This window comes from Lucilia cuprina, chromosome 3 (genome assembly GCF_022045245.1).
Source record: "Lucilia cuprina isolate Lc7/37 chromosome 3, ASM2204524v1, whole genome shotgun sequence".
Classification (NCBI taxonomy): Eukaryota; Metazoa; Arthropoda; class Insecta; order Diptera; family Calliphoridae; genus Lucilia; species Lucilia cuprina.
Window position 1 is genome coordinate 4,942,818 of NC_060951.1, and position 14,559 is coordinate 4,957,376.

The 14,559-nt window shown below is 30.5% G+C and overlaps 3 protein-coding genes across 3 annotated transcripts; 1 reads left to right on the forward strand and 2 right to left on the reverse strand.

Annotated features, from left to right (window-relative positions):
* Positions 1–1,217: 1,217 nt before the first annotated feature.
* On the reverse strand, positions 1,218–4,070 carry LOC111674934 (group 3 secretory phospholipase A2). The gene is made up of 2 exons (XM_046946012.1): positions 2,444–4,070; positions 1,218–1,422 (listed from the first exon to the last, which is right to left on the reverse strand). The coding sequence occupies exon 1, from the start codon at positions 3,717–3,719 to the stop codon at positions 2,811–2,813; it is 909 nt and encodes a 302-aa protein (XP_046801968.1). The 5' UTR covers positions 3,720–4,070; the 3' UTR covers positions 1,218–1,422; positions 2,444–2,810.
* A 441-nt stretch (positions 4,071–4,511) lies between these two features.
* On the forward strand, positions 4,512–7,515 carry LOC111674929 (TNF receptor-associated factor 6). The gene is made up of 2 exons (XM_046946011.1): positions 4,512–4,601; positions 5,734–7,515. The coding sequence occupies exon 2, from the start codon at positions 5,831–5,833 to the stop codon at positions 7,121–7,123; it is 1,293 nt and encodes a 430-aa protein (XP_046801967.1). The 5' UTR covers positions 4,512–4,601; positions 5,734–5,830; the 3' UTR covers positions 7,124–7,515.
* A 2,021-nt stretch (positions 7,516–9,536) lies between these two features.
* LOC111674931 (zinc finger protein 107-like) lies at positions 9,537–14,500 on the reverse strand. The gene is made up of 4 exons (XM_046945961.1): positions 13,668–14,500; positions 12,712–13,593; positions 11,030–12,055; positions 9,537–10,948 (listed from the first exon to the last, which is right to left on the reverse strand). The coding sequence occupies exons 1-4, from the start codon at positions 14,373–14,375 to the stop codon at positions 10,082–10,084; spliced, it is 3,483 nt and encodes a 1,160-aa protein (XP_046801917.1). The 5' UTR covers positions 14,376–14,500; the 3' UTR covers positions 9,537–10,081.
* Between the last annotated feature and the right edge of the window lie 59 nt (positions 14,501–14,559).

Genomic DNA, 14,559 nt, shown 5'->3' on the forward strand with positions numbered 1-14,559 from the left:
GCAACAATTAAAAGGCAAACAAAATTCTAATAGAATCCTTTTATTTAACAATATCGAACTTAAAATGTTAAAATTTCCTTAAAAATGCAAAGAAAATAAACCTTTTGGAAGGTTTTAGTGATTTTACAATTTGACATTACTGTCGCAGAGAGATTGCTCTCAAAATGGCTAATGAACCGTTATATTTTTGTTTACATTTATTAAAAGGATTAACATTGTAGCGTTTTTTTGTTATAGAGTTGAATTTTTCGACAAATTTCTTTAAATGAATTTTTCACACATTTTACACTTAATTTTCATAAAAATTGTTATTGTATTTTCATAAATATTATTTTTAACAAATGTTGAAGTGTAGTACAAAACCAGGGGGGTTAAGAAAATATAATATTTATTGCCATTTGCTGTCTTAAGTTCCAAATTAATCATAATAACTTATTTTAGAACATTTCTAAGAACCAATAAAAAAAAATTAACATACGATCACCGACGTCAATCATATAGACATAATAAAATTTAAAGTTTATTATGCATTTTTAACAAAAGACCTTTTTGAAAATTTAGAAAAAAAGCACCCAAAGTTAAGAAAAAAAAAAGAAAACAAAACAATAAGAGATAACAAAATTAACCAGACAGAGAAAGAGATAGCAAAAATTTAAAAAAAAAAATAATTAGAGGAAATTTGTATAAAAAAGAACAAAGTCCATAAAAACTGTATGTATTAAATACGTCAAATTATATACATAATTCTACATACATTGTATTTTAATTCATTAACTACGTGTTTTTATTTTATTTTTTTTTGTCTTTTAGCAACAAACTGAAATTTTCTTTTGAAATTTTAAAATTTTCTAAAACTAATTGTTTAAAGTTTTTAATCAAAAATAACCTTTGGCTTGTTTTTGAATTTAAATAACACACTTTTTTCTAATTAAGTTTGAATAAATACTTGTGTTTTATTAAGTACTTTCTATTATTTTATTATATTAAATAGTATACATCATAATAATTTAATACTACTGTATAATAAAAATTCTATTTATAACATTTAAATGAATAAAGAATGTTGTTTTTTGTTTTTTGTTTTTTGTTTTTTTGTAAAATATTTAAAAAATCTCTACTTAAACTACTCTAATAATTTATTTAATAAATTCGTTGTTTTTCTAGGGTTTAATTAAAATTCATTATGAATTTAGAATGTTTAATGGTAGTTTTTTTTAATTAAATTAAAAATAAAGCTTATCAGTTAAGTATTACAGCTAAAATATTCTCATTGTCAGTGCTAATATTTTTTGATAAAATTATAAATATAAAACTATTTCTAAAAAAACATAATTACATTATTATTAATTAGACAAATTTTCAGCTTATTTTTTATTTTTGTTTAGACCAGCATTTAGTTCATGTTGGTGTTAAACCTTATAGCTGTAAAGATATAAAATAAAAAAACATATAAAATTAATACATAAACTATAAAAGATTACAAACAAAATTTTTTAAATAATAACAAAATTTCTTTTAATAATAACATTAATTTCAAATTATAAATAAGATTTGTAAACGTGTTTTGTTTGTTAAATTTTTTCCTTTAAACTGTTTTAATTTTAAAGAATAATGTTTAAAACTAATTTTTTGTAAATATTTTTCACGAAAAAGTTTTAGTTTTTTATAAAAAATTCAGCAATTAATTAGAAAAAACTCTTGATTTTTTTTTTAAATTTTTATATTTATTTGTTTTTTTTTTTATAAAAAAATGCTACTTATTCCTTGAAAAAACTTTTATTATTTAAAATTCCCTTTAAAACACTTAATTCCTGATAAAAAAAAAACTTCTATATTGTCAATACTATTATTAGAGTAACAGATCCTTTTTTATTGTAAACTTGGTTGCACTTGTTTGCTTTTAACGGATAAGTTTTCTTCGTGGCCATATCCACAGAGAAACTTTCTCTTAATTCTCTTTTAAAGTTTCCTTATAATTGTTGTATTTTGTTATTCTTCTCATTCCTACATATTAGTGCGATAAATATAAAGTTGCTGAATTAGTTTAAACACTGTTGTCAACACTAATCATAATTACAGATCCTTTTATTCATTTAAACTTGGTTGCACTTTTTTTGCTTTAAAACATCTATTCTAACGGTATTTTGTTACTATTTTTAGTTATAAAAGTTTCAACACAGTTAGTTGTCAACACTGTTTATAATGACAGATCCTTTAATTCATTTAAACTTGGCAGCACTTTTTTGCTTTTAAACATCTATTCTAACGGTATTTTCTTTTTTTGGTTATAAAATTGTACAATTTTATAAATTTAATGCTATTGATTGTTTTTTTCCTTATTTTAAAATAAAACTTTAACGTCATTGTTGAAATAAACATTTCATATTGTGATTTATCCTAATTACTATGATATTATTAAAAAATTATTTAATTAATTACTCACCTTAATAATATAATTTCTATATATTGGCCTTAATTTGCAGGCAACATTAGAAATATTTAATACAATTGAAAATTTAACCAATTAGCAGCGGCGTTGAAAAAAACAATTGTAAACAAAAACAGCCGATGAGTTTAATACCCTATAGCCAGTTGTGTAGGTGTTTGAGTTAGTTTTAAACGTGTTTAAGTACTTTTTTGTTTTACAAATTATAGGAAACTATTTTGTTTTTTGCTTTTCTTTCTTTAGTTATAACTTATTGATAATATTATTAAGAAAAAAAAAAAATAAATGAGGTTTTAATAAGACTTGAGAATTTGTTCAGTTAGACACTTCATGGAAGCGTTATTATCTTGTTTCCTTCACCCTCTTAATACTTTTTATTATTTCTCAAATAAGCCTTCTGCTTAACATGCTCTTTTAGACAAGTACCATCCTTGGCACGCTGCTGACACACCACCTCTTTGACCAAAACAAAACATTGAGTTTGTACTAGGTTAAAGAATAGTTTGCCTATAGTATTGGCATCTTCATCACTGGCCATTTTTAGACAGGTGCGAAAACGACGATCACAATTACAATGCGACAAAGTATAGGGACGATAATTGAAAAGATCAAAACGATTACTCATGGCTGGTATATAGACTTTACAATGATCATGGGTACGACAGCATTTATCAGCCATAGAGGCACCACCCAAATGATTATAGGTACCATTAGCCGTATTACCACGACCACACCAGCGTGTATTGGGGGCAATTAAGAAGTCCGACAATTGACGCTTCTGGCGTGAGTGTGTAGGGGTTTCTAATGAGTCGTCTTCCGTGTTATATTTCTCCTCTGTTGTCAATACGTCATTATTATGTGTATTTTGTTCTGCTGCTGCTGCTACTGCTACTAAACCAGTTGGTTGTGCCTCCAAATTCTTCTCATGCATAAGGTTTGTGCGTTTTTTTGCACTTACCACGACGTCATCATCGATATCGTATGATTTTTGTTGCGTTGGTATGAGTTTGAATTGGTGTGCATTTTTTGCCTGCTGTGCATTAAATACAATTTGTTGTTGGCCATCATCAACATCAGCGTCATTATTATTAATATTATTTAATTTAAGCACATATCTATCTTCAATTGTCTGTAAAATCTTTCCTAATGGTTTTTCAATACCAAATTGCTTCTCATTTATTTGTTTGTTATCGGTATGTTCTGGAACATATATTGTCCATACCCAGGATATGTAAATTGTAACGATTATTAATAAATTTAAAAATTTCTTCATTTTTAAATGATTTTCTTTTTTTATTTCAAATCCGAATTCTTTTAAAACTTTAGTATTTTTTTTAGAATAAATTCAAATATTTTTTTTAACCGTTATTTATTATATCAATGTTTTTTATTGTTCTTGTATGTTTTTAATTGCTTTATTAGCACCACTTAAGTGTTTGCCTATAAAAACACTTCAATACACTTCCTTCACTGTAGTGCGTTAAAACGTATATATTCTTTGTTTTTTTAATTTTCTCACGTTCTCACGTTCACGTTCAATTATAGACTGTCCCTGGCTATCATTCGATGGTTCAATTTATATAAACGACCAAAAATATTACTTTCAGTGTGTTAAAATTAGCGTTTTTTTGTAATGTTTAAAAAAATTATAAAAAAAATTCTAGCGATTATTTATTTTAAGGTGGCCATAGTTAGAAAAAAAAATACTAATATTTATAATTTCTAGAATATTTCGCATTTTTAAAAGTTATATTCATAATTTAGAAATATTTCGTTAATAAATAAAATTTTTCTATTTGCTTATTATATTGTTGAGACATACAACCCTGTTGTTATATTTTAACTTCTCACTTCCGCTCTTTGTGAATATTTCTTAAAAGAAGTTGCCAGATTAAGTAGTTTCATATGTTACTTATGCTAGCAGCTATCAGTTTTTGTGTTTTTCTCTTTTTCTTATAAAAATAATAATTAATGCTGAGACACCCTGTTCTATTTGTTTACATAGACAATTTGTAAAGTAAAAAAAAAAAAACAGATGACACATCTCGTTCTCATTTACATGATAAATGTCAAAATTAATTAACAAAACAAAAGAAATCAATAATCATTTTTTTTACAATTTGCAAATACATTTTTCATCCTTAAGAGCATAAAAATTCACATTTTTGATCGCATAAACGTTAACTGCTCTTTTGTTAGAAACGGTCAACTACGGATTCTTACTAACATCTTACCTGATAAGAAATCTAATCTTTCGAGGGAACAAATAATGTTGACTTACATGGAGAAAATATATAATTATAAGCTAAATGATTTTAATATTTATGCTACTGATGCCTCTCTGGCTGAAAATGCTGCTGGCTGTGCTATTATTGATGTCTCCAATGATGCTGAATATTTGTTTAGAATTGCTCATAGAACTTCTAGTATGTTTGCGGAACTGTGTGCTATTAGTAGGGCTATCGATTCTGCTATCTCTGCTGGTGTTGAAAAGTTGGTTATTTTCACGGATAGCCTTTTGTCGTGTCAAGTCTTGAATGTATCCACTACGAAGAACTATTGTGTTGCTTCTATTCACAACAAAATTAGAAACTCTCAAATTAGAGAATGTCATTTGCTTTGGACGCCCAGTCATGTGGGTATTGATATCAATGAAAGGGCTGATGTTGCTGCTAAAAATGCTACTTCTATTGGTGCTGAGTTGGTAGTTGACCTCACTGCTGATGAGGCTATTCGTTGTATACGTGATTGTCTATATGAGGATTGGAATTCTGAATATGTGGAGCTTTCTCGTGAGAAGGGAAGGTTTTTTGCTAATATATATCCTAATGTACCGAGAAAACCCTGGTTCTATGGAAATCATGGGCTTGAACCTGCTGCTGTTAAAATTCTTAATAGACTTATGACTGGACATACTTTTGGTAAAATGTATTTGAACAAAATTGGTGTAATTGACTCTTATCTTTGTGATGTGTGTAATGTGAACGAGACTTCCGATCATATTATTTTCAAATGTACTAAATTTGACAACTTGAGGCGCAAATATGGCTTTTTCGACAAGTACTATGATGTTTCTTCCCTTCTGAAATCGGGTGACTTTAATGTTTTCAAGTTACTTTTTGAATTTCTGAGAGATGCCAAAATAGACCTGTAGTCTGATTATGATGATTCAATGATGTAACTTTTCTATTTTTGTGGGATAACCTGGCAGTTTGTGAGTTTAATACTCCGCCAACACACTTCAAAGTTAAAAAAAAAAAAAAAAAAAAAAAAATAAGAGCATAAAAATAGCAGCAAATAAAAGTGTTTTTTTAGAATTTTTACAAAAGTTTTTGAGCAATTTTAACAAATCAAAAGAAAATATACATTTAAAAACAAACAAAAATGCAAGATGGTAGACAAGCAGCACAACAATATCAGGAACAAGTATTACCCGAACGTATGGCCAAAATGGAAGTGACCCAACGACCACAGCCACCACAAAGACTTAATCTCATGAATTCATTGGCTTTGAGCGGTACGAATAGCAATGATGAATCCGAACCGGAGGCCAGATATGAATGTGCCATTTGTATGAGTTGGTTAAAGGAACCGGTGCTAACGACTTGTGGTCATAGGTTTTGTAAAACCTGCTTAAACAACTGGTTGCGCAAGAAAAATCAACTATGTCCCATGGATAATCAGAAACTAGAGGTGGATAAAGATGTCTTTCCCGATAACTATACGCGACGAGAAATACAACAGATTAAATTAAAGTGTGAGCATAATAAGACGGGTTGCACATTTATAGGTTCACCCTTGGAAATGGAACAGCATAAGCTAGAGTGTCCCTATCGCTGTGAGGAGGAGCCGAGCGAGGAAAAATGTCCCTTTGCCAGCATTAAATGCGATTTTGTGGGACGCCCTGAAACCAATGCCTTGGAAATGCATTTAAAAGAAGATATGCCACATCATTTGCAATTAATGTTGAGATCTTTACAAAATACAGCCATAGCTAGCTGGAATCCACAAAAACCAGCTAGAGGACAAAATGGTAGTGGAGCGGGTGGAGCTTTACCACCACCGCCACCACAATATGCCAATGGTGATGGAATTAGTGAGGAACAACTTATACAGGCCATGTATCAGCGTATAGTGGTTTTAGAGCAAAGAGCCTTCGAGCAAGAAGTCAAAATAGAAAACCTGACAAAACAACTAATGGAAACACAACAACAAGTGGATGCTCGCTACAGCAATGGCACTATTGTTTGGGAAATTCCTAGCTTTCAAAATCTTATCAATCATTTGCGTTCCAATGCCAGTCATTTAAAATACTCTCCCGAATGTTATACTTCACCCTATGGCTATAAGTTTTGTGCCCGTCTCAATATACAACCACGCAATATAAATTTCTTAAGCTTACACATCCATCTAATGCAATCGGAAAATGATATACACTTAGAATGGCCATTCATAGGACGTATTAAATTCTGTATGGTTCATCCGAGAGACATGAAACTATCACAACACGATACCATTATGACTAAAGCTGAAATTTTAGCTTTTCATCAGCCACGCGAACGTATTAGTGGACGTGGTTATGGTTTTGTAGAATACGCCAATATAGCGGATATTATTAAGCGAGGATTTTGTGAGGATGATCGTTTACTTATAAAAATACAAATAAATTTAGTCTAAATTCAAAAGTAAGTAAATAGTTTTGTAAGGTATTTAAAAGGAATTGCTGTTGGCAGGAAGAGCACAATTAATGGAATAGAATGGAAAAGAAATATTAAAGTATTTCCCCTAATTTTTTTAAATAAATTTTAAAAACATAAAACTAAATATAAGGAGTCTTCCCTAAAATAACCTACAAAAAAATGTACAATATTGCAGAAAAAAGAGGATTTAATAAGACTCTAAATACGCTAAAAACTCCTCAAAATAAATTTTTTATAAGAAAATTTTACAATTATTAAATCCTGGCTAAAGCAGTGCCAAATTTTTAACTCCATACAAAACCAACAAATATAGACTTTATAACATAATAAGCCAAATTTACAGGAATTTATAAAGAAACTCTTAACAAATAACATTAGAAAAAAACAACAACAACAAATCTCAAAAAATTTTTGAAATATTTTAACAACAAAAAGCATTTTAACTTTAAAAAAACACTAAAAGCACTTTTTTCTATTAAAACAACAAAATATTTTGTAATAACCAAACATTGCAAAAAAACTAACTAAACATTTTTTAAAACAACTTAAAAAAAACCATTAAAATATCTATAAACTATTTAACTTTTCAATACAAATTAATTCTTTTTCTAAATCCCCTCATAAACATTTTATTTCTAATAAAATTTAAAAAAATCTCTAACATCCTACACACAATTGGAAAACATTAGTATTATATATATTTTTTAAGGGACTTATTATTAAATCAATATCATATCATATATCCTTTTTTTCAAAACATTCCCTTTTAATTTTTTAAGTTTTAGCAGAATTTAAGAAATTTTAAAATTTTTTTTATTTTCCAAATTTTAACAGTTTTTTCAAATTCCTTTTGTTTGCTATAAGTTATTGTTTTTATACATATTTATATATATATAAAGATATATAAAATCGTACTTAATTTTTATGTTTTAGCTGTGTAATTACAAAAAAAAAAAAAAAAAAAAAAAAAACAAATAAAATTTATGTTATAAAACAAAAAAAAGGAGAATTTTAATTAAAAGAACTTAAGAGACTATAAGTTGTTGTGTGAACTATACAACAAACTTATAAAGTCTATAGTGAAGACTCTAGTCTATAGTAAGTGTACTCTCTTTAATTCAGTCCCTTCTATAGAGCGGTCAAGTCTATAGTCTTGTCTCTAGTCTATAGTTAGTCTAATCGTCTCGTCTCCCGGAATCCAATCTAAAGTCTATTCTATAGTCTAGTCTATAGTCCAGTCTATAGTCTAGTCTATACTCCAGTCTATATTCTAGTCTTTGGTCTAGTCTATATTTTAGTCTATAATTTAGTCTATAGTTTAGACTATAGTTTAGTCTATAGTCTAGTATTTAGTCTAGTCTATAGTCTAGTCTATAATTTAGTCTATAGTTAAGTCTATAGTTTAGTCTAGTCTAGTCTATAGTCTAATATGTAGTCTAGTCTTTATTCTAGTCTATAGTCTAGTACATAGTCTAGTCTGTAATCTAGTCTATAGTCTAGTCTATATTCTAGTCTATATTCTAATCTATAGTCTAGTCTATAGTCTAGTCTACAGTCAAGTCTATAGTCTAGTCTATATTCTAGTATATACTCTAGTCTATAGTCTAGTCTATAGTCAAGTCTATAGTCTAGTCTATATTCTAGTATATAGTCTACTCTATATAATATTCTATAGTCTAGTTTATAGTCTAGTCTATAGTCTAGTCTTTGTCTAGTCGTTAGTCTAGTCTTTAGTCTAGTCTAAAGTCTAGTCTATAGTCTAGTCTATAGTCTGGTCTATAGTCTAGTCTATAGTCTAGTCTATAGTCTAGTCTATAGTCTAGTCTATAGTCTAGTCTATAGTCTAGTCTATAGTCTAGTCTATAGTCTAGTCTATAGTCTAGTTTATATTCTAATCTATAGTCTAGTCTATAGTCTAGTCTACAGTCAAGTCTATAGTCTAGTCTATAGTCTAGTCTATAGTCTAGTCTATAGTCTAATCTATAGTCTATAGTCTACTCTATAGTCTAGTCTATAGTCTAATCTATAGTCTATAGTCTAGTCTATAGTCTAGTCTATAGTCTAGTCTTTAGTCTAGCCTATAGTCTAGTCTATAGTCTAGTCTATAGTCTAGTCTATAGTCTAGTCCATAGTCTTGTCTATAGTCTATTATATAGTATAGTCTATAGTCTAGTCTATAGTCTAGTCTATAGTCTAGTCTATAGTCTAGTCTATAGTCTAGTCTATAGTCTAGTCCATAGTCTAGTCCATAGTCTAGTCTATAGGCTAGTCCACAGTCTAGTCTATAGTCTAGTCTAGAGACTATTCTATAGTCTATTCAATAGTCTAGTCTATAGTCTAGTCTATGGTATAGGTTATGGTATAGTCTATAGTCTAGTCTACAGTCTAGCCAATAGTCTAGTCTATAGTCTAATCTATAGTCTACTCTATAGTCAATTATATAGTCTACTCTACTGTCTAATCTATATACTAGTCTATCGTCTACTCTGGCTAGTACATAATCTAATCTATAGTTTAGACCATAAACTACCCTAAAGTCTAGCCTAAAGACTTGTCCATAGTCTTGTATGCAGTCTAGTCCATTTATAGTCTAGTATATGGTCTAACCCAGTGTAGTGTAGTCTGATCTATAGGCTAGTCTACACCTTAGATCATGTTCTATACTGTCTATAGTTTAGCTAATAGTCTAGTCTATAGTGTAATCTATAGTTTAGTCTACTCTATAGGTAAGTCTATAGTTTAGACCATAGTCTTGTTTATAGTTTAGACCAGAATAGTCTAATCAATTTTGATCTAATTAAAAGTAAAGATTATTTGAAGTTATTTTAATTTCTTATTTACATTTCACATATTTACACACATTATCTTACTAAAAATTTTAACATTCATATTAAGACGAAGGAGAGGACGAAAAAAACAAACGCAATTTATATATTTACTTATAAACCATATATTGTCCCAACATAATACCCTCTGCTGTCATACTAACATCAACATTTAAACTCGTTATTATACCCTCCGTTTGAGTATTTTCCATTGTCTGCATTTGTACTGGCAAAAAATCGAGTGGAGCTATTTTACTGCCAACTTTTTCTAAATCATGTGAACGCATATGTGAGTTAAGACCACCCGATTGTGCAAAACCTTTGCCACATATTTTACACACATGTTTACGATCTTTCGAATGTATAAGTTTGTGAATACGCAAAGCTTTTCGCCGTTGAAATGTTGAACCACAGATATCACACTTAAATGGTCGATCGGTGGTGTGCGCAACAGCGTGTACATTAAGATCATGTAGGGAAAAGAAACACTTACCACAAACATCACATTTAAAGGGCCGCTCACCCGTGTGTCTACGCATGTGAGCCTTTAGAAGACTACGATGTCGACATTGTTTGCCACATATTTCACATATAACAGGCAGGCCCGTATGACATATCATATGGGATTTAAGTTCTCTGCTAGTAAAGAATTCCTTATCACATTCTTTGCATTTGTGGGCCTTTACGCCGGTATGACGTATCTTGTGATTTAACATATTACTCGATTGTGTAAAAGTTTTACCACAAATATCACAAAATATACCAGTATGTTTATATTTATGACCGCGCAAAAGACGTTCAGAATAGAAAACTTCATTACAGTCATCACATTTGTATTCGACTTTAGGTGGTTTGGGCATATTGTGAACAGTATAGTTGTGCTTATTTAATCCATTCTTGGAAGTATATGTACGATCACAAGTCAGGCAGGTAAAGATACGTTTATGTCTTTTGTTATTTTTGTCTTCGTTATTAGACTGAAGTAAAAAAATGTAAAAGAAATAGCTTAGTTCTAGTTCAATTCTATCAGTTAGACTGCTTTACTTTTAATAACTTACATCTATATCAGATATTTTATCATCCAATGACCAGTCTTGATTCATATCTACATCATCACTATCATATTCATCGTTCTGCTCTTGCGCTTCTTCATTATTAGTCTCTTTTTCAAATTCATTACTAAATTCACTTAAATTGTTAATCTCCTGCTTTTTGTCTGTCTTTACAGCTTCATATTCTTCGTTCGAAGCATTCTGCTCTTGCTTTAATTGCGTTTCTTCATTATTGGTCTCTTTTTCAAATCCAGACCTTAATTCGCTTAAATTATTCATCTCCTGCTTTTTATCTGTTTTTACAGCATTTGTTTGTTTATTATTCTTTCTAGCATTTCTAGTACTTCGCTTTCTTACCGCCTTTATCTGCTCCTTTAATTTGACATTGACATCATCACCATCATTCACTTCTTGATTTAATTGGATTGCCATTTCGTCTTTAGTTTCCTTTTCATTGACTGCTTGATTTACTTGGATTGTCATTTCGTTATTAGTTTCCTTTTCAATGTTTAAGTTTAATTTATTCAAATCTTCCACCTCTGTCTTATCCTTTATGTTTACACTTTTGGATTCTTTATTATTCTTTCTTGAATTTCTAGTATTACGTTTACGCTCTACAATTTTCTCTACCGAAATATTTATATCACTAGCATCGGTCACTTTTGTTAGTGCTTCTTGTTTGTTGTCATGTTTCCCAAAAGATTCCTCTTCTCGCTTTACAAGATCTTCTTGCCTTAAAGGATCATCTTGAGGTTCCTCTTCTTTGGTGGTCATATTATCTATTAAAGAGGCATCTTTTGACAATTTAGCACGTCTTTTGAGTTCCAATTCTTCTAAATTTATACTCTCCTCGGCCAGCATAAGATGTTGCATGTGAAAGTGACTGGGAAACTGGTCGAGATGGATGTTGATGTTACACATACAGCAAGTAACATTGTAAACGGCTGGTGGAATACAAAAGATTTCGCCGCATTTGATGTTGTGAAAGTCATTTCTAGTAGGATGAGCTACTTGCAGCATTTTACAGTAGATTTTTTTTTAATTTTTTAAATAAGTTTTCATTTGCTTTTGCAAGAAAACAATTGTTTTCTTAAGAATAGAACACAAAACCCTGCGCCGACAAATATTAATGACCACGAAGGCGAAAAATAAAAATATTGGCGGCGGCTTAAAAACGAGTGTAAGACTTCTAATTTTACAGTTACTTTTTAATTTTCATAAATTTTAAATAAAAACGGAATCCGCCAACTTTTTTTATTTTAAATTTCACCTTCTTGAGAAATCGTTAAACTTTGGTGATAGCTTTAAGAACTAATTATAGTAATTAAATTTGTTTGATAACAAACAAGAAATGCATTCAATTGTTTTAATTTTTGCCGAGTTTTTTTGCGATTAAGTGCTGCCAAGTTTCAACTTGTTGTCATTATAAAACATATAAACAGTTGCAGTTGTTGTTTTTTTCTAATATTTTCAGATGCTAATCTTTGAAGTTAAATTTTTAATGTTGGAAATTTTATATGTGTCTTTTTAGTTTAATTGTTACTTTATTTTGTGATGTGATTATCACTTAATTATATTGCATTTATTTACACATATTCTACAACTACTATTATCATTTTATTGTAAAAATCTTAATAATATTTAATCATATGAAAAACTAAAATTACAACGACCACAATTCAATTCTAAACCATATATTGGCCCAAAACACTACTACTCTCTGGTGTCATACTAACCTCGTTAGTTGCAGATGTTTTATTCGACGTTGAACTTTCCGCTGGTTCTATCTGTACTGGCATAATAACCGGTTGAGCAATCTCATTGCTAGTTTTCTCCAGAGCAGCATCATGTGTTCGCATATGCGAGTTGAGACCACCGGATTGAGCAAAACCTTTGCCACATATTTTACACACATGCTTACGATCTTTCGAATGTATAAGTTTATGAACACGCAAAGCTTTTTTGCGTTGGAATGTTGAACCACATATATCACACTTAAATGGCCGCTCACTGCTGTGCGTAACAGCGTGGACGTTAAGATCATGAAATGAAAAGAAACTTTTACCACAAACATCACATTTAGCCGGTCGTTCACCAGTATGTCTACGCATATGGGCGGTTAGAACACCACGATCTCGACACCTTTTACCACATATTTCGCAAATGACAGGCATTAGGCCGGTATGACAAATCATATGGGACTTTAATTCTTTGTCGGTAAAGAATTCCTTATCACATTCTTTGCATTTGTGTGCCTTAATGCCAGTGTGGCGGATTTTGTGTCTCATCATATTGCCGGTTTGGGTAAAAGGTTTTCCACAGATATCGCAAAATATTCCCGTATGTTTCCATTTATGACCACGCAAATCTCGGGCGGAACGAAACACTTCATTGCATTCATCACATTTGTGTTCGGCTTTAGGTTCTTTCGGTTTTTTCGGCGGTTTATTAGGATTATGAACACTATAGTTGTGCTTTTGTAAGCTGTGTTTGGAACGATACGATCTTTTACATGTAAGACAAGGAAAAGGTAGTTCATCTTTGGGACTGTTCTTGTCATCGGGATCGGACTAAAGAAAGAAATCAATAATACCAATTTTAATCAGTTCTAGTTTAGTTCTGTACGAGTTTCTGTTTAACTTACATCTGTGTCAGAAATCTTATCCTCCAAAGACCAATCTCGATCCATATCTACATCATCACCATCATATTCTTCTTTTAACTCTTCCTCTTCAGTAATCAAGTGTGTGGTCACTTCTTTTTCATTTGCCTTATTCTCCTCTAAGCTTATTTCTTCTAATTCACTTTCAACATCCGTCTTTTGATCTTCCTTTTTACTTAGAGCTTTTTTATTTTTCCTCGAATTTCTTGTATTTGGTTTACGCACCAGAATCTCCACCTGCAATTTGTCCCCAATATTTATTTCCTCACTTTTCGCCTCCTCAGGTAACTCTTCATCCTGCACTTTCTCCTGCTTCCCACGAGCCTTTTCTGTTTCCCTTAATAGCTGCTGCAAACTTTTATCATCTTCATCCACTTCTTGTTCATCCGCCACATCTTCCTGTTTTATGGGATCATCTTCGGGATCCTCTTCTTTGATGGCCATATTATCCAGCAGCGTTGCATCTTTAGCCAATTTAGCACGCCTCTTAAGTTCTAATTCCTCCAAATTTATACTCTCCTCAGCCAGGGTAAGATGCTGCATTTGAAAGTGACTGGGAAACTGATCCAGATGCATTTTGGTGGCACACAGACAGCAAGTAACATTGTAAACAGCTGGTGAAACACAAAATATTTCGCCGCATTTAAAATTGTGAAAGGCATTACTCGTAGGTTGCGCTACTTTTAACATGTTGCGTTATTTATATTTTTTTAGTATTTTTTGAACAATTTTTCATTCGTTTATATAAAAAAAAATAATTGCACTCAATAACAAAAATACATTTTTAGCTGTCAAAGAGATGAAAATGTTTTTTATGTGATAAAGTGCTGCCAAGTTTTACTTTGTTGTCATAAATTGTGAGAGAGCGTAAGGA

Bases quoted from the DNA above. Each gene is read 5' to 3' on its own strand.
- LOC111674934 (XM_046946012.1), bottom strand. From the start codon at position 3,719: ATGAAGAAATTTTTAAATTTATTAATAATCGTTACAATTTACATATCC.
- LOC111674929 (XM_046946011.1), top strand. From the start codon at position 5,831: ATGCAAGATGGTAGACAAGCAGCACAACAATATCAGGAACAAGTATTA.
- LOC111674931 (XM_046945961.1), bottom strand. From the start codon at position 14,375: ATGTTAAAAGTAGCGCAACCTACGAGTAATGCCTTTCACAATTTTAAA. The intron at 13,594-13,667 runs GTAAGTTAAACA...TTCTTTCTTTAG, and splicing joins ATAAGATTTCTGACACAGAT to TCCGATCCCGATGACAAGAA. The intron at 12,056-12,711 runs TAGAATTGAATT...AATTAAAAAAAA, and splicing joins TTTTGGGCCAATATATGGTT to ATCTACTGTAAAATGCTGCA.